Consider the following 17,406-nt stretch of genomic DNA (forward strand, 5'->3'; position numbering starts at 1 on the left):
TTCTCTGCCGGCTGCCGCTGCGTTCTACGGTCGGAGAGGACGTCGGCTGGCAGGGAGTGGGGTCCCCCGCCAGCAAAACGGAAGGTAGGCGGCGGCGGGTTCGCCGGGAGGGGGGTCCCCACTGAAATCTACGGGGGCCCAGGCCCCCTCAGGCCCCACGTAGCTACGCCACTGCCCTAACCACTAGGCCACTCCTCCACTGTAGAATGTTGGCTTATGACACTAACATTTTAGCAGAATTGTCTCTCTTGGATTTCATGTTCCCTAGAAATTCAGATCAGCTCTTTCTAAAAGCATCACAAATTTCTAGAATCAGAACCCCCCCCCCCCCCCCCATTAAGAATCCAAATATTAGATAATGTAAATGAGAAAGTTTTAATCAAACTATTACTTCCTTATTAGCACTAGAACTAAACTGTGGTATATGGTAGAATACACAATAGACAACTGCCTTCTATTAACACACAGATCCCTCTCAGATGCCTCATCTCATATTTTTGCGAAGAGTCCTGGAATTACCACTCTCATGAAATATGGGACTTTATTCTGTAAACAGTTTAATCTTTCTGGCATTATTTCTTACAAAAAGAGTATTTAATAATTCCTAAGACCTAATCACAATCCTAGGAATTATTTTTCCTATGCGTAGAAAGCACTTTTGACAAATTATTCATTATTAGCAACTGGCAGCTTGCCCAAGGAAGTAAAGAAAAAGCACATCCACCAAACTTAAGGCAATTATGAAGGCTTCTGTATTTGTGAAAAATGATTCATAAATAAAACCCAAAGGATCTTCAGTCATATCACTTCTGACGCTTACCTTGAATGTATTTTGTCACTATCTTTTCTATAGTTATTTTTATATCTATATTTAATTTTCCTGCTGCTGCTCTTGTGTTTTTAAAAAATCTATTTTTGCAATGCCTTACTAATTAGTTTTCATGCTGATTTGGTATTGTTACTGAAATATCATTTGGGCTCTTATCTTTAAAAAAAAAAACCCCAAATCATCTGACCCTAAGAAATTATTATATGATAATTTATGTTGCTCAAACATTCAAGGCCTCAGGTACCAAATGTATTCTCCATAGGCACAGATGGAATATCAGGCCCTTAAGGCCTTCTTCGAGAGATATTTCCTTAGACATAGTACTACTACTACTACTATTTAGCATTTCTATAGCGCTACAAGGCGTACGCTGCGCTGCACAAACATAGAAGAAAGACAGTCCCAAAAGTTCCTTGTTAAATAAAGCTCTTAATGGGAATTCACTCTGTGCCTTTAACCATATTGTAATAAGATTATTCCTACTATAAATCAAAAGCTAACGTGTGGAAGATGTTTTTTTACAATGTTATAGAGATGTACAAACTTGGCTAGTGGAAGCACTTTAACCACACCATGGGTGGATATTCAGTTTCCATGTTTATTCAACCCTTGGCCCCTACAGAGAATGCTAGCAAGAGTGACAATTTGGGATGGAAATTTTAACAACATGGATGGGAACCAGACTTAGGCCATTGCTTAATTTTGCACAGAACTCTGATAGGATTTAAACTAGTGATTTTCTGTTAGTACCAGCCTGAGCTGGACTGGAAACAACAATCTCAAGAGCTCTGCACCTGTGACCATCAAATGAGATAACCAATAAATGCAGTAACACACAGCTTTCTAAATCATAAGTATTGCCATACTGGGAAAGACCAAAGGTCCATTGAGCCCAGCATCCTGTTTCCAACAGTGGCCAATCCAGGTCACATATACACGGCAAGATCCCAAAAATGCACAAAACATTTTATACTGCTTATCCCAGAAATAGTGGATTTTCCCCAAGTCCATTTAATAACGGCAGTGGTGTAGGAAGGGGGGGGGGGGCGGTGGGGCGGTCCGCCCCGGGTGCACACGCTGGGGGGGGGGGGTGTCAGCTCGCTGGTTCCCTGCTCTTTCTTTCCCGGAACAGGTCAGGTTCCGGGGCAGACAAAGCAGGGAAGCAGCAGAGCCGACGCAGCTCCCAGTGACGTTTCGGGGGGGGGGGGGGGGGGGTGTACAGCAGCGACCCACCCCGGGTGTCAGGCACCCTCGCTACGGCACTGAATAATGGTCTATGGACTTTTCCTTTAGGAAGCCGTCCAAACCTTTTTAAAACTCTGCTAAGCTAACCGCCTTTACCACATTCTCTGGCAACGAATTCCAGAGTTTAATTACACGTTGAGTGAAGAAAACTTTTCTCAGATTCATTTAAAATTTACTACATTGTAGCTTCATCACATGCCCCCTAGTCCTAGTATTTTTGGAAAGCGTGAACAGATGCTTCACATCTACCCGTTCAGCTCCACTCATTATTTTATAGACCTCTATCATATCTCCCCTCAGTTGCCTTTTCTCCAAGCTGAAAAGCCCTAGCCGCTTTAGCCTTTCCTCATAGGGAAGTCGTCCCATCCCCTTTATCATTTTCGTCGTCCTTCTCTGAACCTTTTCTAATTCCACTAAATCTTTTTTGAGATGCGGCAACCAGAATTGAACACAATATTTGAGGTGCGGTCGCACCATGGAGCGATACAAAGGCATTATAACATCCTCATTTTTGTTTTCCATTACTTTCCTTATAATACCTAACATTCTATTTGCTTTCTTAGCCGCAGCAGCACACTGAGCAGAAGGTTTCAACGTATCATCAACGACGACACCTAGATCCCTTTCTTGGTCTGTGACTCCTAACGTGGAACCTTGCATGACATAGCTATAATTCGGGTTCCTCTTTCCCATATGCATTACTTTGCAGTTGCTCATATTAAACGGCATCTGCCATTTAGACGCCCAGTCTCCCAAGGTCCGCTTGTAATTTTTCACAATCCTCCTGCGATTTAACGACTTTGAATAACTTTGTGTCATCAGCAAATTTAATTACCTCACTAGTTACTCCCATCTCTAGGTCATTTATAAATATGTTAAAAAGAAGCGGTCCCAGCACAGAGCCCTTAGGAACCCCACTAACTACCCTTCTCCATTGAGAATACTGACCATTTAACCGTACTCTATGTTTTCTGTCTTTTAACCAGTCTTTAATCCACAATAGAACACTACCTCCTATCCCATGACTCTCCAATTTCCTCTGGAGTCTTTCATGAGGAACTTTGTCAAACGCCTTCAGAAAATCCAGATGCACAATATCAACCAGCTCCCCTTTATCCACATGTTTGTTCACCCCTTCAAAGAAATGTTGTAGATTGGTGAGGCAAGATTTCCCTTCACTAAATCCATGTTGACATAGAGGCTCATTTTCAAAGCACTTAGCCTCCCAAAGTTCCATAGAAACCTATGGAACATAGCCTCCCAAAGTGCTTTGAAAATATGCCTCTTTGTCTCATTAATCCATGCTTTTGAATATACTCTGTAATTTTGTTCTTAATAATAGTCTCTACCATTTTGCCCGGCACCAACGTCAGACTCACCGGTCTATAATTTCCCAGATCTCCCCTGGAACCTTTTTTAAAAATCGGCGTTACATTGGCCACCCTCCAATCTTCCGGTACCACACTCGATTTTAAGGATAAATTACATATTTCTAACAATAGCTCTGCAAGCTCATTTTTCAGTTCTATCAGTACTCTGGGATGAATACCATCCGGTCCAGGAGAATTGCTACTCTTCAGTTTGTAGAGCTGCCTCATTACATCCTCCAGGTTTACAGAGAATTCATTAAGTTTCTCCGACTCGTCAGCTTCGAATACCACATCCGGCACCGGTATCCCACCCAAATCTTCCTCGGTGAAGCCGGAGCAAAGAATTCATTTAATCTCTCCGCTACGGCTTTGTCTTCCCTGATCGCCCTTTTTACTCCTCAGTCATCTAGCGGTCCAACTGATTCTTTTGCCGGCTTCCTGCTTTTAATATACTATGTGTTTTTGCCTCCAACGCAATCTTTTTTTCGAAGTCCCTCTTAGCTTTTCTTATCAGCGCTTTGCATTTGACTTGACATTCCTTATGCCATTTCTTATTATTTTCTGTAGAGTTCATGCTAAAAATCTGATTTTTATTTTTTATCAAGACAGAAATCCACAAAATTTCTAGTAATAGTCACTTACCTTTCCATTTCCTGAAGGATATCTGGTAACAGCAGTTTCATATCTTTTGCTGCTTTGAACTTTTTGCCAAAGGGTATGTCAGAAATAACAACATCGACACTTCCTGAACGCAATGGTAGTTCTATAAAAAAGAAATTGTATTCTCAGACTATGATACAAAAGAACTCAAAAACCAAAGTTACACTGACCTAGCTAGCGTATTTCTTTATCACATAAGAAGCTACCCAGAATAGTTTATAATGAATTTAAAGCAAAACTGGTCAATGAAAACAGCAAATTCAGAAAGAGTGCATGTCCAAAGAATTCTGAGTTGCTGAATATTTGATCTTGAATTAGGCCCTAAAATGTTGAAAGGCATGCTAACACAGACTTACCTGGGACAGTTGTCCAAATACTGCATAGCAAGAGTCATCCGAAATGAACCCACGTTTCACATCTGTGTCAAGAAAAGTGGTCTAATTCTTATCTTTCAATCTTTTTATATTTTATCAATTGTAAACGGCTGAGACCTGGAAGTTAGCTTTGGCGGTATAGCAAATTTTAATAAACTAAACCATAAACCATCTAGCTGAGATTTAACTTTACTGGTTAGAGGGATTCCAGTTTCTTTGTGATGAAATCAGATACAAGAAAACAAGCTAGTCAGCTAGGGTCCACTTAACCACTGGAATGTCAAAACAGATGGCATTCAGAAGATGAACAACTAGACTTTCTGATAGATTCTGTTCTTTGAAAATAGTAAGCGGGAGGGATTTCTCATAAGGCATGGTTTAAGATAAAATGTAACCAGTACTATTTCTCAATTGATTTAGAAAGATGTGATCATCTTTGGCATGAATTTACGTTATTTTTTTTTTTGTTACATTTGTACCCCGCGCTTTCCCACTCATGGTAGGCTCAATGAATCATAAGCTCAGTTTTATCATAAGTGACTAAAGCTTGAAACTCATTTCAACTACAAACAGTACCTTTCAGGTGAGATGACTAAGAGATGAGGATTCCATGGGTTTAAATATATGTGAGTGAGTGTGTATATGTATGTGTATATATATATATATATACACACACATACATACATATACATATATACACACACATACATATATACACATATATACACACATACTCACTCACACCTTAAAGCTTCCAAATAGGTAGAAAAAGCAACAAAGCCAGAAGGATGCTTGGGTGCATAAAGAGAGGGATGACTAGCAGAAAAAAGGAGGTGATAATGCCCTTGTATAAGTCTCTGGTGAGGCCCCATTTAGAGTACTGTGTGCAGTTCTGGAGACCGCACCTACGGAAAGATACAAACAGGATGGAGTCAGTCCAGAGGGCGGTTACAAAATTAGCAAGCAGTCTTGAACACAAAAAATATAGGGACAGGCTTATGAACCTCAACATGTATACTCTGGAAGCGAGGAGAGAGGGAGAGAGGAGATATGATAGAGACATTTAAATATCTCAAGGGCATTAAATGAGCCTTCTTCAACTGAAGGAAAACTCTGGAACAAGGGGGCATACGATGAAGTTAAGCGGGAATAGGTTTAGGAGCAGTCTAAGAAAGTATTATTACACAGAAAGGGTGGTGGAAGCATGGAATGGCCTCCCGTTGGAGGTTGTGGAGTTGAGGACTGTGTGTCAGAATTTAAGAAGGCGATAAGCACGTGGGATCGCTTAGGAAAAGGAAGAGTTAGGGGTTACAGAAGATGGGCAGACTAGATGGGCCATTTGGCCTTTATCTGCCATCATGTTTCTTTTTCAAAAATGGCCTGAAAAGAAAAACACACAGAGCACAAAACCTTGTTACAAACGGTATTTTTGAAGAAAAAAAAAAAAGACATTTTGCTTTTTCAAAAATGGTTACATTTGCTATTGGAATTTGGGACATTTAGCACAAAATGTCCAAAGTCCGACTTAGATGTCATATTGAAAATGCCCCTCTGTGTCTGGTTTTCAAGGCTCTTTTTTTGTTGCATTCTCCCGAGTATCTGCGAGAAATTTTGATTCAATGTGATCAGTAGCGATTTTTTCTTCATGGCAAAGTTTACTGCAACTTCCTTCACTTCAAGAGATTAAGCTAACTTCTACTTCAGTTATTTGGGACCTTTGTTATGGAACTCGTTACCTGCTAATATTAGCAGCATGACCAGCTAGTTAGGGTTTCACAGTACTGAAGACTTGGCTTTTTGAAAATAATTTTCTTTAAATGTTTGACTGTAAGATCTAGTCATCTGGGATTACTGCTTGGAACTTATTTTCTGTTAATATTTTTTATTTATTTATTTATTTATTTGTTGCTTATATCCCACATTTTCCCACTTGTGCAGGCTCATTGTGGCTTACAGTAAGTTAAATAAGAGTACAAACTTAAAGATTAGGCAAGCATCTAACAGAGTGAACTAGGTAGGGTAGGGGACAAGGGATACATTAATCAACATAGTAAGATGAGGGGTAAGTCTTAGCAAAGAGGAATGTCTTTAACAACTTCTTAAAAAGGGCATGATCCTCTTGAGTTTTAAGGTGATGAGGTAACGTATTCCAGTGTTTAGGACTCCAGTAACGGAAGGACGAGGCGAAGATTTTCTTGTACTTGACTCCCTTACAGTTCGGAAAATGGAGGTGGAGATATGACCGAGCAGCAGGGTTGGCATTTCTAGGCGGAAGGTCGATCAAGGGGAGCATGTATTCCGGTGCAGTCCCATAGATGATTTTATGTGTTAGGGAGCAGATCTTAAAAGCAATGCGCTCATGTACAGGCAGCCAATGAAGTTTAAAGCGCAGGGGTTCGGCATGTTCGAAACGCCTTACTCTAAGGATGAGCCTCGCCGCAGTGTTCTGAGCCGTTTGGAACGTTTTCAATAAGGAGGCCTGACAACCCACGTAAATACCACTACAATAATCCAGATGGGATAGGACAAGCCAGTGGACAAGGGTACGAAACAAGTCTCTGGGAAGGAGGTATCTGATGCGCCGAAGTCTCCACATTGCCTGGAACATTTTTTTGGTGACCAAGTGTACATGATCAACCAGCTGGAGATGTGAGTCCAGATGTACCCCTAAAAGTCTCAGGCTGTTGGCAATCGGGAGGGCCGAGCCCAGAATATTAGTTGTTTGACTAGTTATTTATAGTTTTGCAACATTCAACATTTTGATATTTGTTATTAATTTGATTAATTAGTTTTACTGAGGTACTGAGTGGTGTGTCAAGCTAAGGAGTGAGGTTCACTGTGTAAAACTAACTCAGTTGGAGACATTGCCCTGGAAAAAAACCTTGTAAGATTCTTTGCACCTTTATACATTTTTCAAATTCTGCGGTCTAAAAAATACAATTTTAATGCATTAAAAGAGGAGTTTGTTTCACTGCTCTACACAACACACTTACTTTCAACATGAGAATAATTTAAACAAAATTTTCTATAGTTCCTTCTTGCTGTTGTGTAGCTCAGCAAAACGAACTCTACCTTGAATAACCCTTACTTAATTTTATAGTGCTATTGGGCCTATATAGTCCTGTACAATGGTGATAAGCACTTAACTACAATATGTCCCTGTCCAAAAGAGCTTACAATTCAGGTTGGTACCTGAGGCAATGTGAGTTAAAGTGACTTACCCAATATTACAAAGTGTCAGTGACAAAAATGGAAATTTAACCCTGGCTTCCCATTGCTCTAACCACTAAGCCACTTCCTCTCCTCTAATGCATTGCAAATTCTGTATTTTAGACAGAAGAATATATAAAATGTACAAGGGGGTGAAGGCCTGTAGAAGGAACTGTTAAATTACTTTTACAGTCCTTTTTGGCTTCACCAAATTTAAAATATTGCTAGGAAACACAATTGTAAAACTATATGCATTCTGTTTTGTAGCCCATACACTTTACCTAATGCAGATGCTTTAAATAAATTAATCTTATCCTGGAGTTTGGCAGTCTTCACATTCTCATATGCACCTTGAAGCTGAGAAGCGTTTACATCGACACCTAAGTACTGAACATCCTATGGAAGGATAAAAACAAACAGCACATTTTAGGTAGTTCATCTATCCTGAAAAATACGATTTTAACAACAGGTTACAAGATCACTAACAGCAGATCAGCAATTTCATGTTTGAGCTCTTTCAGTACCCTAGAGTGCAAACCATACAGTATAGGTGATTTGACAAATTGGCTCAGTACGTCTTCCAGGCTCACCGAGATTTCTTTCAGTTCCTTCCGCATCATCACTCTTGAAAAACATTTCTGGTACATCACTTACAGCTTCTTCCATAAAGACCAAAGCAAACAACTTGGGGGCCCTTTAACTAAGCCGCGTCCTACGCGTGTCAATTTTGAACTACCCATCGGCTACCGCGTGGCCTGGGCGGTAATTTCATTTTTTTATGCGTATCCACTAAGCACGCAGGAAACTTTCCGGCGTGCGACGCTAACCGGGTGGTAATCGGCATTGTACATGCATAGACCATTACCGCCCGGTAACGCATGTGACCTTACCGCTAGGTCAATGGGTGGCGGTAAGGTCTCAGACCCAAAATGGACGCGACAATTTTTATTTTGCCGCATATCCATTTTCGGCCCCCCAAAAAAGGAAAAATGGACCTGCGCACATCCAACACACGCTTCTACACCAGTGCAGGACATTTTTCAGCGCACCTTAGTAAAAGGACCCCTTAGAGGGGCATAATCGAAAGGGGTGCCCAAGTTTACCTGAGGACGTCCTCGCAGGTCATCTCAGCAAAGGGGCGGGGAAACCCATATTATCGAAACAAGATAGGCATCCATCTTTCATTTCGATAATACAGTTGTGGACGCCCAAATCTTGACATTTAGGTCGTCCCTAGAGATGGTTGTCCTCAGACTTGGTCGTTTCTGATTTTCGGCGATAATGGAAACAAAGGACGCCCATCTCAGAAACAACCAAATGCAAACCCTTTGGTCGTGGGAGGAGCCAGCATTCGTAGTGCACTTGTTCCCCTGACATGCCAGGACACCAACCGGCAGGGATTTTTTTGAGGGGGTACTGAGTACCTGCACCTTTTTCCACTGTATGCTAAAACTGACCCATAGTCCCCAAGTTTTAATGAAAGAGCTCAGGCTCTACACACCAATTCTGCCTTGTCATATAGATTCTATAACTGGTTGCAGGGGGACTGGCTATTGTGGGGTGGATCCCTCAGTGATCACCCCACCCCTAAAGGGTGGCCTGGCATTGAGTACTGGCACATTTTTGCTAGAAAAAATATGCTGCCAACCGGGCACCCTAGGGGGCACTGCAGTGGACTTCAGAAAAAGCTCCCAGGTACATAGCTCCCTTACCTTGTGTGCTGAGCCCCTCAAAACCCACTACCCACAACTGTACACCACTACCATAGCCCTTACGGGTGAAGGGGGGCACCTACATGTGGGCATAGTGGGTTTCTGGTGGGTTTTGGAGGGCTCACATTTACCATCACAAGTGTAACAGGTGGGGGGGGGGGGGGGGGAGAGATGGGCCTGGGTCCGCCTGCCTGAAGTGCACTGCACCCACTAAAACTGCTCCAGGGACCTGCATACTGCTGCAATGGAGCTGAGTATGACATTTGAGGCAGACATAGAGGCTGGGGGAGTAAGGGGAGGTGATCCCCGATTCTCTCCGGTGGTCATCTGGTCAGTTTGGGCACCTTTTTGTGCCTTGGTCGTAAGAAAAACTGGACCAGGCAAAGTCGTCCAAATGCTCGTCAGGGACGCCCTTTTTTTCCATTATGGGTCGAGGATGCCCATGTGTTAGGCACACCCAAGTCCCGCCCTTCACTACACCTCCAACACGCCCCCGGGAACTTTGGTCATCCCCGCGACGGAAAGCAGTTGGGGGACGCCCAAAATCAGCTTTCGATTATGCCAATTTGGGTGGCCCTGTGAGAAGGGCGCCCATCTTCCGATTTGTGTCGAAAGATGGACGTCCTTCTCTTTCGAAAATAAACCTGATTCTCTGCTATGGCCTTGTCATTCCTGAGTGCCCCTTTGGATCCTTGATGATGCAATGGTCCTATGGATTCCCTCATAGGCTTTCTGCTTCTGATGTACCTGAAAAAGTTGTTACTATGAGTTTTTGCCTCTGTGGCAAGTTTCTCGTCATATTTTCTTTTAGCCTTTTTTATCAATGCCACTGCATATGTTGCTTCTTATTTTTCTTCATTCAGATACTTTTTCCATTCTTTAAAGGATGCTCTTTTGGCTTTAATAGCCTCTTTTTCTTCACCTTTTAAACATACTGGCTGTTTGCTCTTCTTTCCACCTTTGTTAGTACATTTGATCTGGACTTCCAAGATGGCATTTTTAAACAGAGTCCATGTCTAATTTAAAGTCCTAACCTTTGTGGCCAATCCTTTTAGATTCTAACCATTTTCCTCTCGTATGAGGAAAGACTAAAGAGGTTAGGGCTCTTTAGCTTGGAAAAGAGACGGATGAGGGGAGATATGACTGAGGTCTACAAAATCATGAGTGGTATAGAACGAGTAGAAGTAAATCAATATTTTACTCGTTCCAAAAGTACAAAGACTAGGAGACACTCAAGGAAGTTACATGGAAATACTTTTAAAACAAATAGGAGGAAATATTTTTTCACTCAACAAATAGTTAAGCTCTAGAACTCTTTGTCGGAGGATGTGGTAACAGCAGTTAGCGTATCTGGCATTAAAAAAAAAAGTTTGCACAAATTCCTTGAAGAAAAGTCCATAGTCTGCTATTGAGACAGACATTGGAAGCAACTGCTTGCCCTGGGATTTGTAGTATGGAGTGTTGCCATGATTTGGGTTTCAGCCGGGTACTTGTGACCTGGTTTGGCCACTGTTAAGAAAACAGGATACTGGGTTAGATGGACTATTGGTCTGACCCAGTATGGCTGTTATGCCCTTTTGAAAAATTAAATGCTGCCAAAGTAGACTTCCTTAGTGACTTCACTCCAGATATCAGCTCAAATTTGATCAAGTTATGATCACCGTTTCCCAGCAGACCTAACACCATTACCTCTCATACTATACCCTGCATTTCACTAAGGACAAGATCTAAAATAGATCCACCTCCAAGAAGCAATCATTTATTACATGTAGGAATTTTACCTCCCTGGTACTCCCTGATGTAACATTTATCCAGTCAATATTGGGGTAACTGAAATCACCATTATTATACCGTTGCCTAATTTGCCAGCTTTCCTAATTTCTGTAAACATTTCTTCATCTGTCTGTTCATTCTATCATGGCACATGGTAATTTATGCAGAAATAATGGCTAAAATCACTGAAATAAAAAATGCTTTAGAAGAATTAAATGGGCCTAGTTACCCTGCTTTTGTCATATCTGGTTTTTAATTGTATTATATGCTGCACATGGTATTTCTACCAGCCTGACTTTCAACTGGTGGAATGACGTAAACCGAAGTAAAATAAGTGAAAGATCAGGCTGTGGCCTAATTAAAGTTAGCATTACATTACCAAGTTACTCTATAATTCCCTACAAAAATGTGAATAAAAACTATTACTTACAGGCCACTCTTTTGCAGCTTCCATGAGTATTGTGCCAAATCCACACATAGGATCTAAAACAAACGCCCCACTCTACAAATCAAAAGAAAATGAGCATTCTGTATGAAAATAAAGCAGTTTCTTGCCTATAATAAGAATTCTATATGGCGAACAAGATCAGACACACAGATGTGTGACAATCTGACAGCACCAGGACAGAACAGCTCACCCAGAGTTCAGAACTAAGCTAAAATTCTGAGCACATGGTGCCATTCCAATGTGAGCCAGTCCCCTCCTTCTCAATAGTTTAAAACTTATAATCGCTTTTTGGGGAGCAGTGGGTGGATTTTGTGCGTCTGATTAACCCTATTGACAAAGAAGGGCATCTGTTACAGACAAGCAACTCCATTTTCTCTGTTGACAAGCAGGACTGAATCAGCCAAAAAAATGAGTGACCTCCCAAGCTAATGATTGTTCTAGTGCTTGAGATAATTCTCCCACTACTGAAGAGTGGCCCACTAAAATTTTAATGTGAGTGCTGAATGGTTCATATGGACAGATTACTCAGTACTGCTCTGCCGAAAGTATGGTCCATGACTGGTCCTGCAGACAAAAAAAGCAACACTGGGCCTTCAAGACTGGGACACATAAATTTCTTTATTAATGACCCGACATGGGGCCGTGTTTCGGAGCTAAACAGCGCCTGCCTCAGGGGTCTGATAATAAAATACAAAAATAAAAAACAACCTCCTCACTTTGGAACTATATGATTACTGAAAAACGTCTATGGATAGTTGGTTATAGCACAAATACAGAGGGCAATATAGCATACGAGAGTAAATATGAAGATTGGAGCTCATATCTACTCTCATATGCTATATTGCCCTCTTTATTTGTGCTATAACCAACTATCCATAGACGTTTTTCAGTAATCATATAGTGAATCATTGAGTCTATCTGTGACAAAGACTTGTATCCTATATATTACTTTACAAATTAATTACATTTTTCATGTAATACCAAACATATATTTCTTTGAATATAATTATAACTATTCATCTGTGAGATGTACTGTGTCCTAATATGTCAAGTTATTCTGATTATTTTTGGTGTATATATATATATTTTTTTTAATTATTCTTTATTAAAGTTTCAAAATTTACAAGATAATACTTATAAATGGCAATACAGCAGTAATAATTAAAGAGATTGCAACACTCATGGCTCCGCTCATTCTGCCTCGCCTCACCCTATGCTTGGAACAACCTTCCTGAACCCTTACGCCAAGCCCCCTCCCTGCCCGTCTTCAAGTCTTTGCTTAAAGCCCACCTCTTCAATGCTGCGTTCGGCACCTAACCCTTACCGTTCAGTGAATCCAGACTGCCCCTATCGGACCGACCGTTCACTTGTCTATTAGATTGTAAGCTCCTTGAGCAGGGACTGTCTCTCTTTGTTAAATTGTACAGCGCTGTGTAACCCTGGTAGCGCTCTAGAAATGTTAAGTAGTAGTAGTAGTAGATTGCAACACTCATCAATAAAGGAAAATATTTCCAACCCTAACTGATATTTGCTTTCTCTAACAAAGTATAATAAACATTTTTTAAATAAGTTTTGCTTTCTTAGACCACAATCTATTTAGGGGGGGGGGGGGGAGAGTTATAATTAAGGAGAAATAAAAAGGTAATATTACATCAAAGTAATTGGCCTGACTGAAACCTCCAGCATTATATAATTATTTCTTAATCACTCAACTCATACTACTTGGACGGCTTTTTACTATCTATAAACATTTTAAGCTGATCTGGTTCAAAAAGAAGATGTATTTATTCCCCAAATATTTAATACAGCATTTGCATGGATATGCTAACAAAAATGTAGCACCCATTACTTTAACCTCTTCTCTGTAAGCAAGAGAAACTTTTCTACGATCTTGTGTAGATCTAATCACATCTGGAAAAACCCAGATTTTTTTACCACAAAAGTTATGTGAATTCTTGAAATAAAGTCTTGATAAGGCTTTAGCATCCTGCTTGAAGACGAAAGAAACCAAAAGCGTCCTTCGAGTGGATACCTCTGACATAGATTCTTCCAGCAAAGCTGATATGTTTTGTAGATCTAGTTCAGGATTTTGATTATTTTCTGTTGGATTCACCTTGGATTGTTTAAAGTCAGGTAAATAGTAGATTTTGTTAATCGGTGGAATTGCAGATTGAGGATATGCCAAAACTTCCAGCAAGTATTTTTTCAAGAAATCAATTGGTGTAATTCCAATTGAAAAAGGAAAATTCAAAATTCGCAAATTTAAACGTCTATTATAATTTTCAAGGTGTTCCAACTTCAATGAAACCTTTATTTTATCCTTTATCAAAGTATCTGTTACTATTTTCAAAGATACAATTTCAGATTTCAGAGTAGACTATTCAGTCTTAACATTCTCAAGAGCTAAGGTTAAAGAATCAATTTTGTTTACCAGCAAAGCCATATCTTGGGAAGTTTTTGTAACCGCAGCAGTAATTGTTGTATAGCTGACCAAGAGTGTAGAGTTACTGCTTGAGGAGCCGCTGGTTCCATGCTCGTAGTGTCTGCTTCCTGGTGTAGAGCACCACCGTCTGAGGCCCTCTGGTCGCTGACTTCCGGTTCTATCGAATCCTCCTCGCTCGACTGAAGGACTGCAGGACAAAGTGGCGGATTAAGCTCCGGTGGGGATAGAGATGTCTCGATCCCTAACGGAGAAGTCGCTCCTCCAACTGGTCCAAAGGCGGGATTCCTCTCACCGGCTTCCACTGGGGTGCTAGAGACAAAACGCAGAAGCGTTTGCTGACTGGGGGTAGGGATTTGGGCCGGCAGTAGTAGACCCTTTACCACCCCCTTTCTCTTTGTGTGCGGCATATTGATTATAGAAAAAAGAAAATAGGTAAGAGAATTTCAGCTTGAGCGACCGCGGAGTCTCAAGCACGAGCCGCCATCTTGGCTCCTCCCCCTATATATATATTTTTAACAAATATTTGAGTATATACTATCTTCATTTATATTAATTTATTTTAGATTGTTCATATACATTCTTTATCTATGTCACAAACATATCTGTTTATTTATGTGGTTGTTTTTGATTTTATTATCAGACCCCTGAGGCAGGCGCTGTTTAGCGCCGAAACACGGCCCCGTGTCGGGTCATTAATAAAGAAATTTGTGTCCCAGTCTTGAAGGCCCATTGTTGCTTTTGTTGTCTTTTTTTTGTCTGTATACTTTTCTGTATGCTGTATTACCCTCTCTATTTGTGCCATGACTGGTCCTGACCAGGGACAACAGAATGCCTTTTTGGTCAGACAGGCCAAGCTCCATCAACTTTGCCACTTAGCTTCCATCCCGATTTCTCACTTTACATTTACAATGAATGAAATTCTCATACGCTTTTTAAAATGCAAATCAAATACATATAACTATGCTATCTGTAGATTTTCAGCCTCTATAGTAGCAGATGGAAAATCACTCTCTATGGGCAGAATACTTTTAGAACAGGTTGCATAGTTTGGGAGGCCAAGCAATTACCTATTTCAAAAAAGCACTGGCATCTATGTGTCTTCATAAAATTGCCCCATATAAGCAGCCAAATTTGCATTTATAATGAACATGCATACATTTAAGCTTGCTTGAGAGAGGCAGCATGCTTTTTTTTTTTACCGCCTCCTCACTTTGGAACTCTCTTCCCTTATATCTTTGGGCAGAACCTTCATTCAAAAAAGCATTTGGCCCAACTAGGGAGTCGCCGCTGGATTGTTCGCTGTTGTCCTGTACCTTGCTGCCCCCCCACCAAGTCACCTCTCTTGCCTCCATCTCTATACTACTTTGCCCCGTCTCCTTCCTTACCTTGTTCTTTGCGTGTGGTCATGTGTGTGATTCTCTTTCCTATCGATTTATTATAGTTCCTTTCCTTTTCTAACCATTTTGGATTATTGTACACCACTGTGATATGCGGCATAGCAAATTCTAATAAATTATAACTACACGTGTATTTTATAAAAAAAAATGTGTGTAAACTGTGGCTCTGTCCCTGAATAAAACTACATTCAAGTCATGGAAATGTATGCATATTCTTGCCAACATACATGCTTTTACGAGCAGGGGGAGGGGTTACTTTTATGAGAAGCATATAATGAAAGTTCACTGTCATATATGCAGAAAAAGGCCTTTATATAATTAACTGCATAGTGGAAAGGCAGAGTTAAGGTGATGTAAGGGTGCTAATTTGAAACTATTAATATAGTGACAATAGTCTTTTGCTATATGGACAGTTTATATGCTTAGTTTAGGATGGACAATGGTATATATTCAGTGCCACTGACACTGAGTGAAGTAACAGAGCCCTGTAAGTACATATTCAGAAGCTTATCAACTAAGAGCTCAAACTACACCAACCCTACATATGAAAGGACAACACTATAAATATTCCCAATGGAAAAGGAAAATAAGCTGAACTGTTAGATTTTTACACACTTTTCTTATACATGGAAAATAAAACCAGACCATTACCAAGCAGAGAATAAGACTAAATATCAAACATTCAGATGTCACACCTCAGTCCCCTTCCTGACTCATCCTGCTCTCTCTCTCTCAGCTTTACAATGCAGCACTATCCAATTTATCCTGAATATCCTGTGGGCTGACTGGCTCCGTAGAGGAACCCTCTGATTTTCTCCCTGCACCTAAATAACCCTGGAACTCCCAACCCTCTCTGTTCTCAGATGGGTCTCTCGTGGGAAGCTCTGATTGCCTTATCCTCCACTGACTTTTGCTGTCCCCTAATAATCTGTGCTGCCTGACCCAACTTTTGCCTATTCATGAATACTGTCGCTGCTTGCCATTTGGATTTGGTTTTATACCCACTTATTCTCCTGCTGCCTCCTCTGTGCTTTAAGTCCTGGCAGCTTTTGAGTACTGGAGGGCTCAGTCTGAAGAAAAAAAAGGGAGACATTATAGATGGAGGTACACGTTCCAAAACCCCAGTGTTCCTCTAGAGTGGATCTAGCCATGACGGCAGAAAACAAAATTTAATGGAAAACCCAAGAAACAACTCTGTGTCATGAAACATTGGAGAAAGAGAAATGGAAATGAATTTCTTCCTGTACTGAACAAAATGCAAGTATTGTACATTTTCAAAGCCGACATATTTCATTCTCTAAAAACGGAAAATATCTGTATTCTACTTTTGTTGGGTTGGCCCTGGTTGGTCTTCTCCTAAAGCTTTTTCCAGTGCCCATTCTGCGTAATCTTTCCTTCCTCCCCTATATCTCAAAGTAATCCATCCATTTCTCTCTGACTTTGTATCTACCTCCTGTACCCTCCTTGTCACCTACTAAAATAAGCAGCGTTATGCATTTGGGCTGCAAATCCTGAAGGAGCGGTAGAGTATAGGGGGTGAAGTTCCGTGCACAACAGAAGAGTGGGACTTGGGAGGTGATTGTACTTGATGATCTTAAGGTGGCCAAACTGGCAGAAAAGGTGATGGCAAAACCAGAAGGATGCTCAAGTGCATAGGGAGAGAAATAGACAAAGGAGGTGATGGTGCCTCTATATAAGTCTCTGGTAAGACCCCATTTAAAGTACAGTATACAATTCTGGAGACCACTCCGTCAAAAAGATATAAATAGGATAGAGTTGGTCCAGAGGATGGCTACTAAAAATGGTCTGGGTTCTCTGTCATAAAGCATATAGGAACAGGCTTATAGAACTCAACATGTATACTCTAGAAGAAAGGTGGAACAGAGGGGATGTAATAGATGTTTAAATACCTCTGTGGCAGAGGTCACGTGTACACCATACTGGA

General features: G+C 40.8%; 1 protein-coding gene across 1 annotated transcript in view; it reads right to left on the reverse strand.

Moving 5' to 3' along the window:
* The window catches only part of THUMPD2 (THUMP domain containing 2), an 84,273-nt gene that overhangs the window by 12,825 nt on the left and 54,042 nt on the right, over nt 1-17,406 (reverse strand). The window contains exons 8-10 of the mRNA XM_030195908.1: nt 11,604-11,675; nt 7,970-8,084; nt 4,087-4,207 (exon numbers count right to left, since the gene is read on the reverse strand). Of these exons, the coding sequence (XP_030051768.1) occupies nt 4,087-4,207; nt 7,970-8,084; nt 11,604-11,675 (308 nt within the window). The remainder of the gene's footprint in view (nt 1-4,086; nt 4,208-7,969; nt 8,085-11,603; nt 11,676-17,406) is intronic.

This window comes from Microcaecilia unicolor, chromosome 3 (genome assembly GCF_901765095.1).
Source record: "Microcaecilia unicolor chromosome 3, aMicUni1.1, whole genome shotgun sequence".
NCBI classification, from domain to species: domain Eukaryota; kingdom Metazoa; phylum Chordata; class Amphibia; order Gymnophiona; family Siphonopidae; genus Microcaecilia; species Microcaecilia unicolor.